Below are 19,279 nucleotides of genomic sequence, written 5' to 3'. Positions count from 1 at the left end.
GGTCACGTTCTGGGCCTTCATCTCCTCATCTGTAAAATGAAGAGGTTGCTCTAGATTGTCTGGAAGCTCCCTTTCCACTTGAAGTTTCTCTGAATCCTTGGACCACGGCTGTTACGTTCGCATCATGTTCATCTGCTACAGTGCTTTGTTTAATTACATCTCAGTACGTTTTTTAAGCAAATTACTTTGGTCTCACAGGCTCATTCTCAGTCGTCCTGTCCTTTTAAAAGTTTTGCTTTTCCAACCACAAAGACATTTGGAAAGCTTGCCCTGTGGATTACATCTCTACCCTAGCTCAAAACAATTTGAAATAATGGGGAAGACTGATTATAATCTAGACACTAGCATGGCTGCTGATTATCAAGCTGTGTTCCTAGCAATCTCACAAGTCTCATAAGTGCTACAAAGTGTGTTAAGAATGGTCTGGTGCTGTTTTGTTTTGTTCAAATAGGTTGAGCAGAATCCTGGGGAAATAAGCATAATGTCAGTTTCTGCAAGAGAGTGAGGTGGCAATAGAAGGATGTTTGCTTTGTTGTCTTAGGTTTTTAGATCACCGATACCCATAGTCTAGTACGCTTCATTAGGCTTCTTGATTTCTCTGCCTTTGCTCAGTCAGCAGGACGTTGCTTGCATGCACTTCCTTAGGCGATTTGAAGCCTACCATATGGCATTTTATATATGGCAACTAATACAGTGTTAACTGAAGTAAATGTGAAAAATGAGCTTGATCCTTAATTGCGTATGTGTACAATGTTCTTCCAAAATATTTTGTTTTTCATGTATATGGTAATGTATTTCAAAAAAAACAGCATTTTTGGAAAGAGGATGAGTTTGGGAGTCGGAGGCTATGTAGTCTTTTTGGATCTTGACCTCTAGTTATCCCTGGATTCACAGCCACTCGGGTTATTTTCAGGTTGGTGTGTATGCTGTATAACCCAAGTTGCAGCACCAGTGAAATGGTTCACATTCAACTAGTGAAGAATTATGTGGGCTTGTTTTGGTTCAGGTAAGAAGAGTTCCTGGGTCAAGCGGTCACCTTCATAAAACTGAAGATGGGGACTGGGAGTGGAGTGACGATGAGATGGATGAGAAGAGCGAAGAAGGGAAAGCAGCTTTTTCTCAGGAAAAGGTAAATGACATCGTTGACGATGAGCTCATCTGTGTAAATTTTATTTTTGTGATCATGTGTGTTATATATATTAATGGATACATAATTGTTTTACAGTCACGAAGAGTAAAAGAAGAAAATCCAGAGGTGAGCTGTGGCTATTTGTCTATTATTTTGCCATTTCATTTCTTTCTTGGGGTATCAGAGTCTGATCCATTTAGGGGAGATGCTTCAAAATGTCACAGAGTAGAAAGAAAGAGGAAAGGCACATGGACTTTGCAGCTCTTGATTCTGTCTGACTGACTTTGGGCTGAATAAATCCGGGCAAATTACTTTGCTTTCTGAGCCTGTTTCCTCATCTGTCAAATGAGGATGATCCCAGTACTTATACTAAAGTTGCCATGAGGATTGGCAATCACGTACACAAAACCCTCCCTGGAATCCTTGACACAGACTAAGTAATCAATTAATTTTAACTCTTAAGATTACTGCCTTTAGAAAACATAGTAAGCGTACAGGCAAAATGTCTTCCATGTTTTTTGTTTGCGATGAAGTAGATATTAAAATGGTTAGAAACTCTTGGTTGAATCTGTTGGTCTTGGTTTTTAAATCTTCTGAATGATACCTTAGTAGGTTAAGGAGCACTCAAAAAATTTTAACAGTTTCCCTTTGAGGCCTGGTCATCTTTTGATTAAGAGAGCATATTTGATTTACTTCCTCCATCTGATTAATTATCCTAATGCCTAATGACTAATGATAACTGTAGTTCACAAAACTTGCTAATTCTCCTAGAGGAAATTTGAGTGTATTTAAATAGCTCCAAATATTTTACAGACCTAGTAATTAATGCATACCTTAATACATTCTCATTAAGAAAACAAAAAAACTTTGGGCTACAAATGATATCCATCCCAATTTTTTTTTAATTAGCAGACATTTCCTTTTGATTAAATGTAGTACCTCTCATCATTGAATTTGAAGTGGCAGTAGCCAGCTGGGTCTTGTAAGGAAGAGGGCAGCAGAGCCATAGGAGAAGAAAGCCACCCTTTCTTCTCCTTTTCTTTCCTCTCACCCTTCTGTCTCCATCTTTCATGCCATATGGATAGCCCTTTGCTAGGCATTTTCCAGCTTGCCTGCCTCCCCATGGTAGCTCTCCTTCAGATTTTATTTTCTCCTCTGTTTATCATTTAATTCACCTCTCCATTTCATACATAAAATATAAACTTTGGCCAGGTGCGGTGGCTCACTCCTGTAATCCCAGCACTTTGGGAGGCCGAGTCGGGCGGATCACGTGAGGTCAGGAATTCGAGACCAGCCTGGCTATGGCTAACATGGCGAAACCCTGTCTCTACTAAAAATAAAAAAATTAGCTGGGCGTGGTGGCAGGTTCCTGTAATCCCAGCTGCTTGGGATTATGAGAATTGCTCGAACCTGGGAGGTAGAGGTTGCAGTGAGCTGAATTGTGCCACTGCACTCCAATCTGGGTGACAGAGCCCGACTCTGTTTTAGAAAAAGTATATATATATATATATAAGCTTTGATCAGAGACCTCATCGCCCTTTGTTAGGAGCAGTGGTGATGCGCCCCACATGGAACACATTGGCTACACCGATGTGCTGTTTTCAGAATGATCTTAACCACGTATCATGAACTGTGCTTCTCCTTCCTTTCTCTCATTTTATCTAAGGTACAGAGTCTAGGCTTTTCTGCTATTTCTAAGAGTATTTCTTACTAAAAGTGTCAGTTCTGCTGAGAAATAGAACAAAATAACATGGTTAAAGTAGCATCATCGACCCACAAAGCATTTGTTATTCACTGCAAGAAATCTTCATTGGACGATATCCATTGGATCCTGCCTTGCTAGTAAGGCTGGTGGGTACAGGTCATAAGGATTTAAGATAATCTCTTACTGTGTGCTTGTTGAAATTGCTCTGATAGCTGATTTGTTATTTGGAGAATAGCAGTATCTTTTTGGCAAGAATATTTTCTGCACAGACAGGAAGGGAAAGACTATGTAGCATGCTGTGAGTTGATCTTCAGGCATCAGTTCTGACCTTCTTAAGTGGGATATGAAAGTCATCGGTGGTTTACTGCATCTAGACTCATTTGATTTCTCAGCGCCATATGTCTTTTAATGTATTGACTTATAATTAAAGAAGCATCTGAATAGACCTCTTATTTCATTGAAAGGATACATGTGTTTGCATGTAAACACTTCCACCAAATTTTAGGAATAACAAGCCCCACCTGTTATTGTACAGCTTCTCGGCTAGATTTTTGATACCTGTTCCTTTGACAGCCTTGACATTTGATTATCTTGAGCTGTATTAAGAGACGCTATAGTGACACTTTCTTTGTCCTTTCAGCTTTTAATGAAAGTATCCCTTTGCCAACTACCCCAAACTGCTTCCTGTAAGCAAAGCATGAAGTATTTATCTATTATAAAGGAAATTAAAACGTGTTAAATATGTAAATGTTCAGCAAATATGTATTATGTCCCTACTATGTGCCTTGTCTTAGTAGGTTTAAGGGATACATCAGTGAGAAATACAGAGCAAAATCCCTGTCCTTGTGGAGCTCACATTCTTATGGGAGTAGGTAAACTATATAATAGCCTTAATAAGAAAGTAAATTATGTGGTTTGTTACAATGGAATAGGAGTGATAGAAAGAAACAATGGGATGGGGGCTTCAGGGAGTGTGGTGGGAGGTTATAATTTTAGATGACTTGGTCAGAACAGGCCTTACTGAGAAGAGACAAAGAATAATTATTTGAAAATCGTAGGAGAATGACATAGAATAAAACTGAAAGACCATTTTATCCTGCTCCCCTTTCACCCCTGTGACTGTCACTTCATTCCACAGAAGTCATCCGTTTGAACAGAGTTTTCTTCCAGACCTTTTCTGTTTTTTTCCGTACTAATATGTTCATTAAAAAAATCTAGCATATCATTTTAAAACATGAATGGAATTATAAAACTAGAAAATATTTTGCAACTTGCTTGATTGTTTTGGCAATCTTTCCACCTTAGGAACTATCGATCTGCCTCTTTTTTATTTACTGGCACATAGTATTGTATTAGATGAATGAAAATTGTTTATTTAACCATTTCCTTCTTGGTGAGCACTTAGGCTGCTATTGCAAACATCATTCCCTTAACTTTTTTGTGTATGTATTTCAGGGGGCACATAGATAAGTAAATCATAGGTACTTAGATTGTGATTGCTTTGTTTCTGTGTCTGCTGATTTTGAATTTGTGTAGTTGCTATCAATAGCTGTACCAATCGATATATACAGCTTCTGACAGAGCCCCTTACACTTGTCAGCATATTTGAGAGCGAAAATGCTTATCTGTGCCAAATAACACATTTAAATGCCAGAGTATTTACATTTTAATAAGCTTTTTCATGTTTGTCATTACATTGCAATTCAGTTGTTTTTTGACTATACGCCACTAGAAGATTGAGATAGTATTTTATGAAAAAAATGAAAAACACGAAAGTTTGTGTTTCTTTTGCATCTAGTAGACACTATACATGTTCACTGATGACATGAATTGGGTATGCACTGCAAGTCAAATATTAAACAGGTGCATGAGTAGGCATATAGTATTTATGAGTAGGTCAGAAGTGATCTGAGGGATCAGAAGACATATGATTGAGGTGAAGTTCAGAAAAGTAGCTTTGTTAGTACCATGTTTAGACAGAGTAAGGTGCTACAATAAACTAGGGATATTTTAGGAATGCTTAATGAGTGAGGGGCTGTTTGTCCTCCCAGTAAGTGTGAGGTAGAATGTCCAAGTATTACAGTATTAATCAGAGAAGACTGAGAAGGCCAGAGTGGGATGTTTGTCAGAGCGACATTGAGAAGATCCACCTTATCCTGGGCCATATTTGGAGATCCTCCTAAGTCCAAGAGAATTTCCAGTATAATCTGTAAGGTTTTAGAGTTGCATTACTTATCTTGGGATTCAGATCTGGCTTGAGATTCATAGCCATCCACATTGAAAAATTGGCCCTGTGTTCCTAACACTTTATACTGATACTTTAGAAATATCAAAGTATTTAAAAAGGATGAGTTTGTGTCCTTTGTAGGGACATGGATGAAGCTGGAAACCATCGTTCTGAGCAAACTATCGCAAGGACAGAAAACCAAACACCACATGTTCTCACTCATAGGTGGGAATTAACAATGAGATCACTTGGACACAGAGTGGGGAACATCACACACCGGGGCCTGTCGTAGGGTGGGGGGCAGGGGGAGGGATAGCATTAGGAGATATACCTAATGTAAATGACAAGTTAATGGGTGCAGCAAACCAACATAGCACATGTATACCTATGTAACAAACCTGCATGTTATGCACATGTACCCTAGAACTTAAAGTATAATAATAATAAAAAAAGAAATGTCAAAGAATTAGTCACCCACTAGTACTTAGTAATTTATAGTAAGTAGATAGCTCATCCTCATTTCATTTGTTTATCATCATATTCTACTTGGTTGATGGAAGCCAGTGAAGACTACAGGTTAATAAAAATGTGAATATTAATAACATTAATTAAACAGATGTTTAATCTGTGTCTGATTTCCACATGGAACTGTGTTAGGCAGTGTGGAAATTTCATAAAAGCAAAGGGAGCCCACTAGCTGGACACTTTTTATCTCTTTGGGAGTCAGGGGAAGGGGTGGTATTTGCAAGGACAGTTTCCTTAGGTAGTGTTTCTTAGCTTATATAAAACTTTTCAACTGTTATCCCATTATATTTTGTCAAAATAATAAGTACATGTTTTATGACTTTTGTCAATTTTGCATTATATCCTAATTTTCCACATAAAAGTGAAATAAATTGACTTTATTTTAAATTTGTAGTTTCATTTGGGTTCATTTAACTGAGGAGGGCATTTGCTAAGGCTTCTATTAAAGTTGCATTCTTTTTTATAGTAGCATCTCAGTTAGGTGACATGAAAATAAACAATTCACAACCCTGACTGGAAACCTTTAAAAATGCAATGTCTAGACTCAACCCACAGATTCTGATTTGGTAATTTGGGGTGATGTCCAGGCAACTCTTGGTTTTTAAAAAGCTGCTCACAGGATTCTGATTCACAGCTAGGATCAAGGACTGGCTAGGAAAACTGCACAAATCCCTCAGAATCTGAAAGTCCAGACTGGAATCCAGGAAGCTGGTGTGCTCAAAATTCCTGAAGATTTGTTTTAAATGTCTGTCGGAAATTTCCAAAATAAAAATAAGAAAAAAGACAGTGTTTCAGAAATCCCTTGGAAAAGTTGTCTTTATTTAATCAAGGGTAATGAAGCAGGTGGGAAAGGTTTCTGGCTGAAGCCCAGTAGGGTTCACAAACGGTACATTGAAAAATTTTGTTATCAAGAATCTAGACTTGGCTAATTATGGAAGTGTTTCTGTTTCCTAACTCTGGGAGTTTGCTCTGAGGAGAAAATACATTTGTTATTTAAATTGAGTTAATTTTATTAGAGATTAGATGCAATGTGAAAACTAATTTTTCCCTTATATTACTTATTGCTATTGTCACATTTTATTTAAGACTGCTGTTAGCTTTTAAAAATTATTTTTATGGGCCAGGCGCAGTGGCTCATGCCTGTAATCCCAGCACTTGGAGTCTGACGTGGGTGGATCACCTGAGGCCAGGAGTTTGAGACCAGCCTGGCCAACATGGTGAAACGCTGTCTCTACTAAAAATACAAAAAATTAGCCAGGCACGGTGGCATGTACCTGTAATCCTAGCTACTCAGCAGGCTGAGGCAGGGGAATCCCTTGAACCCAGGAGGCGGAGATTGCAGGGAGCTGATACACGCCACTGCATTCCAGCCTAGGCGAATGAATGAAACTCCGTCTCAGGAAAAAAAAAATATATATATATATATATATATGTGTGTGTGTGTGTGTGTGTGTGTGTGTATATATATATATATTATTTCTATGAAAACATGTTTTCCAAATGCCCGTAAGCTGTCAAACATGTTTGTTCTATATCCATATGGAGATGGAGAGAGAGATTTGATTTCTCCCTCCACCTTTATTATGGTTATCCTTAGTCATCACAGACTGCTTTAACCTGATATTTTCATGATACCACTTTCTAAAAGGTGTTGTTATTGCAGGTGACTGCCCTTCTGAGTAGTTGTGAGAAAAGGTAGATATGTTACCAGAAATCCAGAAATCTGCAGTATATCTGAAAATGAACTTTTGATTTTGGAATAATTTTCGGTTTATAGAAACGTTGCCGAGACAGTGCAGAGTTCCCATATACTCTTAACACAGTCTCCCCCACTGTTGATTTCTTATGTAATCCTGATAAATTTGTTACAACTCAGAAACCAGCGCTGCTATGTGACTGTTAACTAAGCCCCAGAATTTATTCCAGTGTCACTAGTTTGCCTACTAATGCCCCTTGTTTTTGCCAGGATCCTATCCAGGATAGCACATTGCATTTAGCTATAATATTTGCAAAAGCAGAAAAGGAGTTCATTAGGCAGAGCTCTATGAAAAATTGGAAAGCAGATGTTGTCCCTTTCTTGTCTCCATTGTGAGATCTTTTCCTCTCTTATCCTGCTCTAAATCCCCATCAAAGTCTCTTGCCATGGTGGTGTTCAACATTAATGCATTGTTTTTGCCTCCTCCTCTGATGTGGTTTGACTGTGTCCCCACCCACATCTCATCTTGAATTGTAACTTTCATAATCCCTACATGTCATAGGAGGGACCCGGTGAGAGGTAATTGAATCATGGCGGCGGGTTTTCCCATGCTGCTCTCGTGATGGTGTATAAGTCTCATGAGATCTGATGGTTTTATAAAGGGTAGTTCTCCTGCACACACTCTCTTGCCTACTACCATGTAAGATGTGCCTTTGCTCCTCCTGCGCCTTCTGCCGTGATTGTGAGGCCTTCCCAGCCATGTGGACCTGCGAGTCCATTAACCCGCTTTTTCTTTATAAATTACCCAGTCTCGGGTATTTATTCATAGCAATATGAAAGCGGACTAATACACCTTCCCATCAAAACACTCATTCTCTCAAATGTCCATCCTATAGCAAATTGTTTAAAAGGAAAAGAAAAACGCTGATAAATTGACAGCTGCTTAATGTGTTAGCTTTCTTACAAGTTTTTACACTTAGAAGAGTATACCCAAAAGACCGTGCCCTAATCCCAAAGAATGGATCTGTAGTAGTGACATTTGGAGGAATACAGTTTGTTGTCAAGGAAGATGTTTTGTACAGAGGCTTCCTGTATTAGGCCATCCTTGCATTGCTACCTGAGAGTGGATTATTTAGAAAGAAAAGATTTAATTGACTCACGGTTCTGCAGGCTGTATAAGCATTGATGCTGGCATCTGCTCAGCTTCTGGGAAAGCCTCAGGGAGCTTTTGCTCATGGCGGAAGGCGAAGTGAAAACAGGCACATAATTTGGTGAAAGGAGGAACAACATAGAGAGTGGGGAGGAGGTGCCATACACTTTTAAATGACCAAATCTCGTGAACTCAGCGTGAGAACTCACTTGTCACCAAGGGAATGGCCCAAGCTATTCATGAGGGGTCCACCCCCATGATCCAGACACCTGCCATCAGGCCCCACCTCCAACATTGGAGATAACATTCTTTTTTTTCTTTGTTTTTGAGACAGAGTCTCACCTTGTCACTCAGGCTAGAGTGCAGTGGCGCGATCACAGCTTACTGCAATCTCCGCCTCCTGGGTTCCAGTGATTCTCGTGCCTCAGCCTCTCAAGTAGCTGGGACTACAGGCTCAAAGCACCACACCTGGCTAATTTTTGTATATTTAGTAGAGAAGGGGTTTCGCCATGTTGCCCAGGCTAGCCTCGAACTCTTGGCCTCAAGTGATCCACCCATCTCAGCCTCTCAAAGTGCTGGGATTAGAGGCATGAGCCACCACGCCCGGCTGAGGATTACATTTCAACATGAGATTTGGGTGGGAACAAATATCCAAACTATATTACCTCCCTGTCCAGCTCTCCTGTACATCCCTGCACATTTTCTGAGGAATTACCATATTGCTTGTACATCAGAGTGGAGGCTGGTCCCCTCATTGTATTCAGGGTTACACCTACACAGTGAGGTTGCAGGGTGTGTGTGGGGTTCCAGCCCCCCAACTTAGTTGATTAGCCCTCCATCCTGATTATTGTGCAGGGCAGAAGATGGGTCTCCCCAGGGGAAGGAGAAGTTTTTACCTCTTAGTAAATGCCACTAAGGTTTTTCAGGTTACAGTAGTTCTTTGACTAAAGGAAGTCACAGTGCTGTTTATAAGTACTGATGTGGCCTTTGGTTGTACCACAAATTTAAGTTAAGATTGTGGAATCATCCTGAAAGGTTCTTTACAAGAAATCATTTGAAGTAGGCCCAGATCCTCTGGCTGATTAATGAATACAGGTTGTTTGTTCTTCTAACATAGTCATTTTCCCCTAACATCTTATTGTAAAAATAAATACAGCAACATTAAAACATTGTATAGTGAACCCCATATACCTATAATCTAGGTATCATCATTACTGTACTTGCTCTGTCACATATATATCCATCTATTCATCCTTCAGTCCATCTGAACTTTTTGATGCATTTCAAAGTAAATTGCAGACATCAATATACTTCTCCCTATTACTTCACTACCACCATAGTTATTTTGGAAGAAGCATGGAGAGTAAGAATTTTATGCTCTTAAACTTTAGAAGGCTCTTCCCACAAATAATTTTTGATGATTTCTGATTTAGAATTGATAGTAAGTTTAGAAATGGGAGATCCTTTTTGTTCATTTTCATTGCTGTTTCTCTTTGAGTTTTTTCTTTTTTCTTTTTTTTTGTCTTTCAAGTTTTGCTCTAGGGCAGAGTTCACAAAAGTAGAGCTCCAGGCAAAAATAATTTGGGTGTAACCTTAGAGTTGGGTTTCTGACTTTGAGAGAAGAGTATAACCTATCAATCACTTTAGCATTTCTCTTGGGTAAATGTCTTTTAAAAATGCAACTATCCTTATGTATTTTTGAAATACAGTGAATAATTGCTCCTAGTTAAAATTAAAGGGGTAGGTTTTATTAACCCTAACATTCTTTCATTGAGGGTCTGTTAACCTTAGATGAAATTGTGCAATGAGAAAAAATTATCCTGTGACATCTTTTGGTTATCAAGTTTAAAATATCAAATAACTGATGTCTTTTCACTTTAGCTTAGTGGTTCTTTAACAGTATAATGAGGGTTGTTTGGGGAACTTGGTAAAGACACAGATTCTCTTCCATCTCTGTGGAATTCTGAGTCATAGGCCGGGAGGGGCCTAGGGGTCTTTAACACTCGTCCTAGGTGATTCCAACACAGGTAGTCAAAGAGCCATACTTTGGTAAATATTGCTTTATGATCGTTTGGAAGTTATTGGGTATGATAATTGGGACTTAATGTAACCACACTCACTGTGTCTCCTTTTGGCTTTCTTGAATGCTGTAACGATGGCTCTCATAACAGATTGCAGTGAACGCCAGCACCATCCCCGAACAAATACAGTCCCTCTCTGTGCACGACTCTCAGGTATGTTTCTCTGCCAGTCATTCCGTTTGAGATGCTTTGTAGACAGATCTTTTAAAAAACCAACCTTTTAGAAAGATAGACAATTTCAAGGTAGTGCCTCCAAATCAAGGGCTTATAAGCTCTCTTTTTAAATAGGTTTCTATTGACCATGCTTTGTGGGACCTCCAGCCTTTAAATGATAGGCTCAGGAGTGAGAATTGATTACCAGACTGCTCCTCAAATTGCTGGTACTATGGAAAAGGAGAAAAGGAAAGAAAATGACACCATTCTGTTATATTCCAGCCACAGAACATTGTGGTTAATTGATACTTTTCTTTTTTGTTCCTGGTTGGATTTCTGTAACCTGTTTTCATAATTCTGTTATCATTGAATTTTATGGGCCAATTCATCTCTACAACTTGCCTTGTAAAAATAATAGTCCAGTAACTGTGACATGCATTTATAATGCATATTTATTAAAGTTATGGGACAGAAGACGTGTGCTGTGAGTCATGGTGGGAGGTGATGAGGGATGCTGAGCAATCCAGGGAAAGACTTAGGGCCATAGAACCAAAGCACAGGCTGCATTCTGGTTCTGCTGTGTAATTAACAGGCAAGCCCTTTTGTTCTCGAAGTGGTTGTACTATAAAGCATCACCACTGTCAGGATCATAATTTTCTTTCTTTCAAACTCTGCATATTCAATTTAAATTCATTTCTGTTTTACTTGGTCTGTGTTTTATAAAATTAACCATATGTTGGGGAGATAGAGTGATTTTGTTGGCTTCAGGAAGGCTGTTTGAGGTCAGATAGCTAATGCTGGGCCCTTATTTTATAGCTGAGGGAGTGAAGACTTGCAGAGGAGAAGTGGCTCCCCCATAGTCACACTACTGGTTAGAGGCCAAGTCAGGATTCGGTTTAGGTCTTTGCACTGTATCAGGCAACTCAGTAAGAGACTTTGAGATAAACTGTAGGGATTGGTTGAATGATAAAAGGCAAGTTAAGAATAGTAATGGATCAGAGGGCAAAGAGAGTAAAGGAAAGAGGAACAGGGATTAGGATAACTAGTACTGTAGAGCATTTTATGACTCACTTTCATATATATCATTTGATTCTCCCTGCAGCCTTTTACGGCGGGCAGTATTCAGAGAATGGCTTGTTCATGGTTGCATTTCAGGTCAGTGGCAGAGCCAAGTCTTGACCTGAAATGCCTTATTTTTTCTACTCCAACAATAAGATCTACTCATGTCCCGGGATTCCCTAGAACAGGGAGAGGCTGTGTATTGGAGACATTCATGGTTAATAATCAGTATTTAAGAAAATGGACTCTAGGTGAGAAAGGCAGGAAAGATAAACAGTGGCTGAATCTTCTGGGCCCCTCCTTCCTCTGGTTTGCAGGGTTTAAGATGCCCAGCCTTCGTGGTCCCCAAGTTTCAATGGTAACAGTCCATGGCGTGGCTTGTGAGGTGCCGTTTTAGGTAGCTGGACTTACCACAGCTTATACAAGTTGTTCATGATGCCATTCCTATGACTGAGACTTTCCGTAGGAAACATTCATAGCCACAATTGTGATAGGAATTAGGCACCATTACAACCTTTACATGGAGGTGTTACGATGTCAAACAAGGCCTGTGTGTGTAAAGATCTAGTTTTGAAATTTCCAGAAAGAAGTGGCTCTATGAATCGAGCGATATTGTGATTTTATTCATTCCTTTCCTGATGCAGTTTATAACGCTGTTGGCTGTTTTCCTTTTAAAGAGTCCACCCAATGCTAATGAAGACTACAGAGAAGCTGCTTCTTGCGCCGTGAACCTCGTTTTGAGATTAAGGTAAATAATGCTGTTGTTTATTCTGCATTGTTTTTCCCATAGTACACTTTTTTTAATGTCCTTCGTTAACTTTTCATAATATTAGCATAAAATAAAATCGTTAGCTTATTTGATTTCCCTGAACCACGAGTGTATGCTGTATTCCCAGGGCTAATTGTGCTCTTCTAATTGCTTGCTAAAGAAGAGTAAGAAAGAAAAGCACCGTATGAGTGTGTCTGCAGGCTCAGTGTACCTTTCATTATGTTTTTTTCCTTGCCTTTTCTTTCTTAGGTTTTTTTTTTTCTTTTTTCTTTTTTTTTTTACAATGTAAGATCACAGTAAGAGATTTTTAATGAGTTTCTTTCACACTTCAGCAGTCGGTCTCTGACAGAAATAAACCATGCTTGTACTACAGGTTGCCTGTTCAGAACATTTTTCAGTGGCAAGTTTGATCAGCCACTGTGGAAAAATGACAGATATATTTTGAAAGAAATCTCAGTCTTCTAGGAAATGAATACAAATATGGTGCCTGACAGTACGGTCTTTGTCTGCAGTCGAGTGAATGAAAGCGTTTTCCGTTTTAAGGATTTTTTTTTAATTTTTTTATTTTTAAAAGGTTCTTCTTTGTGATATTCGTTGCTAACAATTTGATATCACAAGACAGAACTGTTTAAACTGAATTATAAACAGCTTAGTTTACCAGTTCCATCAGAATACTGTCACATCTTTGAAGATGTTTTAGAAGAAGTTATACGTATGTTCTTCTGACCATTCAACAAATAAAGCATGTGCATATACTAGGCATTTTCAGAGTTGTAGCTACAAAAAGCGGGTTCATCATCAAGGTTCATTTCTGGCCACTAGGGATTTTCAGAGTTGTAGCTACAAAAAGTGGGTTCATCCTCAAGGTTAGTTTCCACCCCTCTGAGTTATCATAGTCCATCTAAGTAGACCACTGGCACCATAATCACCCCCACTGCTGATGGTCATTTATAGGCTGCATGTTCACATATTTATCAAGGCAACCTCACAGTAACCCTTGGTGTGATTCAATTCAGAGTTAATTTCCCAGTCAAGAAGTGAAATTATTACAAGGCTGTTGTCCTTATATTTGACAGTAGCCTTGATTATTATTCACAGTTGATGAATTTAGCAGTCACTAAAGAATGAGATAGCCCATTTCCTTTTTGTCTTTTGAACGAAGTACTTCTTTCATTTATATTTTACTTGTTCAGTTATTCATTAATTCAGCCCATATTTACGAGGAGCCCACTGTGCCAGGAGCTCTGTCCCAGGCTCATGTTTGTCATTGAGGTGCAATGGTGAGCAAGACTACTGAGGTTTTAGTCTAGCACACTGAGCATGCAGTGTTGGAAGTGACCTTTAGAATCCAACAGTCCAGTTGCCCACTTTATATATGCAGGAATCTTTTATTTTAGTGTCCCTGCTGGATGTTTACCCAGCTTCTGTGCATACTAAAACTCACATTTTCTCCATGATGGCCCCTTGAATACTAACAAAAGCCTTAATTGTTGGATGGTTCTTCCTCCTTCTGAAGATTAAACTGACTTTTCTGTTCTGGGCTCCTGTGGGCTGTAATTCTCCCCGTTAGTGCAAATATCAGACTGTCTGGATAAAAGTCTCCTGGAAAATGTGTTAAAACATGTACCACTGAGCCTTAACTTTAGATATTATTTTGTCCTGGGTACTAGAGCAATATAAGACAAATGTATTCCCTTATTTTTCTGAGAGCCATTTGTAGATTTGCAAGGAATGTTCTCTTTTCTTAGACAAAATACTGTAAGAATCTTTAGCCTTTTTCTTATGATACAGTTTGTATATTGCTCTTGCAATCCTAGTTGCTCACCTTTATTAATATTTAGTCTGCATCTGCCTTTCTTATATTTTCTCTTGTGGGTGTAGGTTGTTTTCATAAGTTTGTGGCTTAGATCACTAGTCCTACATGATGCTCCAGCAAGAAAGGATTCTATGTTCAAATAAGTTTAAAAAAAATGCACACTATTCATCAGTCTGTGCACGTGCACACACATGCACATACACTTTTTTTTTGGAAATCACAACCAATATTAACATATTAAATATTTTAAGAAGTTCTACAAGAAGGGAATTTGTTGAACTTTCTTTAAACTAAAACCTATTTGACCTCATAACTCTTTTTATGTGGCTATTTTGTGTTCCTTTTGTATGTAGTGCCCATATTTAAATACAGGATTCCAGATGTGGTCTGAGCAGGCTGGAATACAGTATTAAGAACATGTGTTGTTGTTGTTGTTGTTGTTTTTGTAATCCACACTTTATATTTCTCAGCCCGAGTTTTCATTGCCTTTTGAAATGTCCATGCACATTGGTGACATGTTCAGCATGACTCAGCAGCCAAGCAAAACAGCTGATTTTTTTTAAAGGGCTACAAGCCTAATTCTGAACTGCGACGCTAGATACAACTTATCGTTTATCACTAATAATCAACCTGATAGTTTTGATTCATTTCTTGTCCACTGTATACTTCAGTCATGATCATCAATGTGTCATATTCCAGTGTTTAGATATATGTCCATTGCCAATCTGATTAACCTGCATTTTAATCTTTATCCAAAACATTGATTAAGGTGTTTAGAAGTTTGAGGGAGAAGAGTCTCCTGACATCTGTTAGAAACCACTCACTGTTGGAGTGACTTTCAATAATGAACTAGTGTTCTTTGGTACAGTTGTTCAACCAGCAACAAATGCAGTGCCTTTTAGTGGACATCTAACCCGATTATTCAGATGGATATCATAAAGGGATCTATTATATATGTTGCTGAAGTCAACACGTACCACATCAATGACATTTTCCTGAATCTAATGACGTGGAAACACTTTCTAATAATAGAAATGTATTTTAGTATGACTTATTTTCAGTGAACACTTGTTGATACCTAATTGTTGGTACGTTTGTCTACTTAGGTTGCCATAAAAAAAATACCATAGACTAAGTGGCTGAAACAACAGAAATGTATTTTCTCATAGTTGTGGAGATCAGGATGTCAGCATGGCTGGTTTCTGGTGAGGGCTGTCTTCTTGGCTTGCAGCTGTCTGTCTGCTTACTGAGTCCCCACACGGTGGAGAGGGAGTGAGGGCAAGCTCTCTGGTGTCTCTTGGGTCCCACCCTTATGAGCTCACCTAAACATAATTACCCCCCAAAGGCTCCATCTCTAAATACCATCACATGGAGGGTTGGGACTTCAGCATATGAATTTTTTTTCAGGGTGGGCCACGATTCCGTACATAGCAGTTGGTGTACTTTTTTTTTTCACTAAATATTTACAAGCTAGTTATTTAGACTATTGCTTTTCATATTTGTGAATTCATGAATCTCTCAGAAATTGCTGGAGTGGGGTAGAAAGCAGGGGAATATCCTTGTACTTCAGTTTGAGAAATAGCCTTTGAAAGTTGTAAGTTAAACAGTATTAAACTTTTTTGAGATCACTGTGTTCTAAAGTAAATGAAAACGGTAAATACATTCATTCGTTCTATAAATATTTATTAAGCACTTACTATGTGCATGGCATTGTTCCAGGTGCTGTAATGTATCAGTAGAAAAAAGAAAAGGCATACTTCTTGCCCTAAAGGAGCTTACTTTCTAGAGCCAGGGAGAGGAAAAATTCAAGTATTCAAATTGCAAGTATGATATACCAAGTCGTCTGAAGGAAAATGTATGTCAGGAGAATAGAAAGTAACGGGGATGGTATTCTATATTATAGAAGGTATATTAGATTTCTGTTGCTGTGTGAAAAGCTACCACAAACTTAGCAACTTAGAACAGCACCCATTTATTATCTCAGTTTCTGTAGGTTGGAACTCCGGTACAGTTGAGCGGGGTAGTCTGCTCAGTGTCTCGCAGGCTGAAATTAAGGCATGCACTTCGGAGCTCATGGTCCTCTCCCAAGCTTTTCTGGGCTGCTGGCAGAATTTAGCTCCTTGCAGTTGTGGATTGTGACCCTGAGCTCCCATAGGCCACAAACAGTTTACAACATGACTGTTGCCCTTTCAGGAGCAGCTGTGGACCATCTCCCCTACTCCACCCTCACCCCCAAGGCCTCAGTCTTTCTGTTCAAGGTTTTTTACCTGATTAAGCAGGCCTCACTTAGGATAATCTCTCTTTTGATAAACTCAGAATCAACTGATCTGGAACTTTAATTACATCTTCACCTTTGCCATGCGACATAACTTAATCGTAAGAGTGACATCCCATCATAGTTACAGGTCCTGTTCATACTCAAGGGGAGAGGATGATGCAGGGCAGGTTCACTAGGGAATGGGTTTATTGGGGTCATCTTAGAATTCTGTCTACCACAGAAGGCCTCTCCAAATTAAATAATATTTGAACAGACAGACCCCTATTGGAAGTGAGGGAACAAGCCACGAGGCCAAGCAAACAGCACTTGCAAATGTTTGAAGCAGGAAGCATGTTATAAGCAATTGGAAAAGCAGCCAGGAAACCAGTACAGGCAGAGCCAAGGTCATGGGCACAGAGAGTTAGCAGGGGCCAAATCACGTAGGGCTGCATAGCCTGTGGTGAAGACTTTGGGTTTTACTGTTAGAGGGCAGAAAACCAGGAGGCCTGTGAGCAGACGAGTGATATGATCTGAATAAATTTTAAACAGAGAACTGCAATTGATCTGTAGAGAACAGACCATATAGAGAGCTTATAAGATGGCTGTGAGAGTCCCTTGGCAGGCTACTGCCATGACATAGTGAAGATGATGTGACTTGGACCAGAGTGAGGACTAATGGAAGTGGTAAGCAGTTATTGAATTCTGGCTTTGGGAGAAAGAACTTGATTACTCAAGGTTTTGGCCTGAAAGTACAGAGGAATGGAGTTACTATTTTCTGAGATGGAAACGAGATTTTGAGTTGCAGGTTGGGGTGGAATAAAGAACTCAGTTTTGCACATGTTAAGCTTGTGTTGTCTGTGAGGACGTATCAGGTAGGGATTTGGATACAAGATTTCAAAGATGTCTGAGCTAGAGATGTAAATTTGGGAACAGTTGGTGCCCATGGCATTTAAAGTTATGAAATGAGTGGAATCATCTAGGGAGTAAGTGAAGGTAGAGAAGAGAAGTGGGCTGGTACTGTCACAGCTGTTGCATAGATAAGCATCCACTGATTGAGAAGGAAAGGCTGAAGAGGTAGAAGAGAGAGTGAAGTTCCTAAAAAACAAATAGAGGAAGTGTTTGAAGAAAGGAGTGAAAAGCATCAAATGCTATCAATAGATCAAGCATATTTGCAAAATGAAGCACATGCTTGACCTTGGCAAGAATGTTTTCAGTGGAGTGATGGGAACAAAAGCCTGGTCCAACTCGGTTCAAGAGATTGGCAGGAGAGAACAGGAGATAACAAGGATAGATAACTTGTTAGTACAGATAACTCTTGAGAGAAATTCACAACACAAGGGATCAAAACTGTGGAGTGATAGCTCAATGAGAATGTTGGGTAATGAGGATTTTTTTAAAAAAGCATGTTTACCGGTGAATGGGAAAGATTCAATGGAGAAGGAAAAATTGAATGAGGGAGGGGACAGTGCCAGACTGATGTTCTCAAATGGGTGAACAGGGATGATCCTCATTTTAGACATCTGTCAGATAGGAGAAAGGAGAGGTCACCTCATAGATGGTGCTGCTACCATCAGGGGAAGGCAGGCAGGGGAGGCAGGTAGAGGTGCAAGGACACTGTACCTTGCGTGGAAGTCTTCTATTTTCTCAGTAAAACAGGGAATGTCATTAGTTGAGAGTGAGGAAGGAAAAGAAGGTGATGGAGGTTTTAGAAGAGAGGAGAACAATTGTGTAGGAGAGCAGGAGAGTAAATTTTCTAGGGAAATGCGAAAGGATTAAGAGGCTGGAACAGGGATCACTGGAGGTTAATAATGACCCAGCATGTAAGTGTCTGTGTGTGTGTGTGCACGTGTGATTATAATTAAGGAAACACAACATTTAAAATCATTCATAGAGGGCCAGGCGCGGTGGCTCACGCCTGTAATCGCAGCACTTTGGGAGGCCAAGGCAGGCAGATCACTTGAGGCCAGGAGTTTGAGATCAGCCTGGCCAACATGATGAAACTCTGTCTCTACTAAAAATACAAAAATTAGTTGAATCTGGTGGTGCATGCCTGTAATCCCAGCTACTCAGGAGGCTGAGGCATGAGAATTGCTAGAACCTGGGAGGTGGAGGTTGCAGTGAGCAGAAATTATGCTACTGCACTCTAGCCTGGGTGACAGAGCAAGACTCTGTCTCAGAAAAGTAAGTAAATAAAACATTCATAGAGGATTCTGTGAACATAGCCATGGGCCCCCATCTTAGAAACACTGTTTAAGTCATAAGTAAATATGAATCATAGAATGGCTGTCAGGCTGATCTCTTGTGTGCAGGGTGGCAGTCCCCTGCCCTCTTCTCTCACCCCAGCACCCCTCAGAGGTCTGACTTCCTTCTTTTATAGCCTTCGAAGTTATAAGTTCTTTGAGTATCAAAAACCCACTATCCATTGTTGTTCCCTGCCACACAATTTGTTCATACCCATTCCCCATTTGAAATCTACTTTGGATCATTTACATCATCTCTGGCCCTGAACAAGCTATTCCCTAAACCATTCTGTGTGATAGGGAGCTGGAAGACTGCTCTTGGCTGGTGTTGATCAGATTTTTAAAAATCCATGCAAAGGGTTAATATCTAGAATCTACAAAGAACTCAAACAAATATACAAGAAAAAAATAAACAACCCCATCAAAAAGTGGGGAAAGGATATGAACAGACATTTCTCAAAAGAAGACATTC

The 19,279-nt window shown here is 39.5% G+C and overlaps 1 protein-coding gene across 1 annotated transcript in view; it reads left to right on the top strand.

Annotated features, from left to right (window-relative positions):
* Nucleotides 1–19,279, top strand: part of STK39 (serine/threonine kinase 39) — a 304,142-nt gene that overhangs the window by 175,468 nt on the left and 109,395 nt on the right. The window contains 4 exon segments of the mRNA XM_017867497.1: nucleotides 1,007–1,129; nucleotides 1,226–1,255; nucleotides 10,604–10,666; nucleotides 12,403–12,473. Of these exon segments, the coding sequence (XP_017722986.1) occupies nucleotides 1,007–1,129; nucleotides 1,226–1,255; nucleotides 10,604–10,666; nucleotides 12,403–12,473 (287 nt within the window).

Source organism: Rhinopithecus bieti, unplaced genomic scaffold, assembly GCF_001698545.2.
Source record: "Rhinopithecus bieti isolate Rb0 unplaced genomic scaffold, ASM169854v2 scaffold_3854, whole genome shotgun sequence".
NCBI classification, from domain to species: domain Eukaryota; kingdom Metazoa; phylum Chordata; class Mammalia; order Primates; family Cercopithecidae; genus Rhinopithecus; species Rhinopithecus bieti.
Note: the sequence above shows the minus strand (reverse complement) of the source record. Positions and strands in the feature narration are given on the sequence as shown.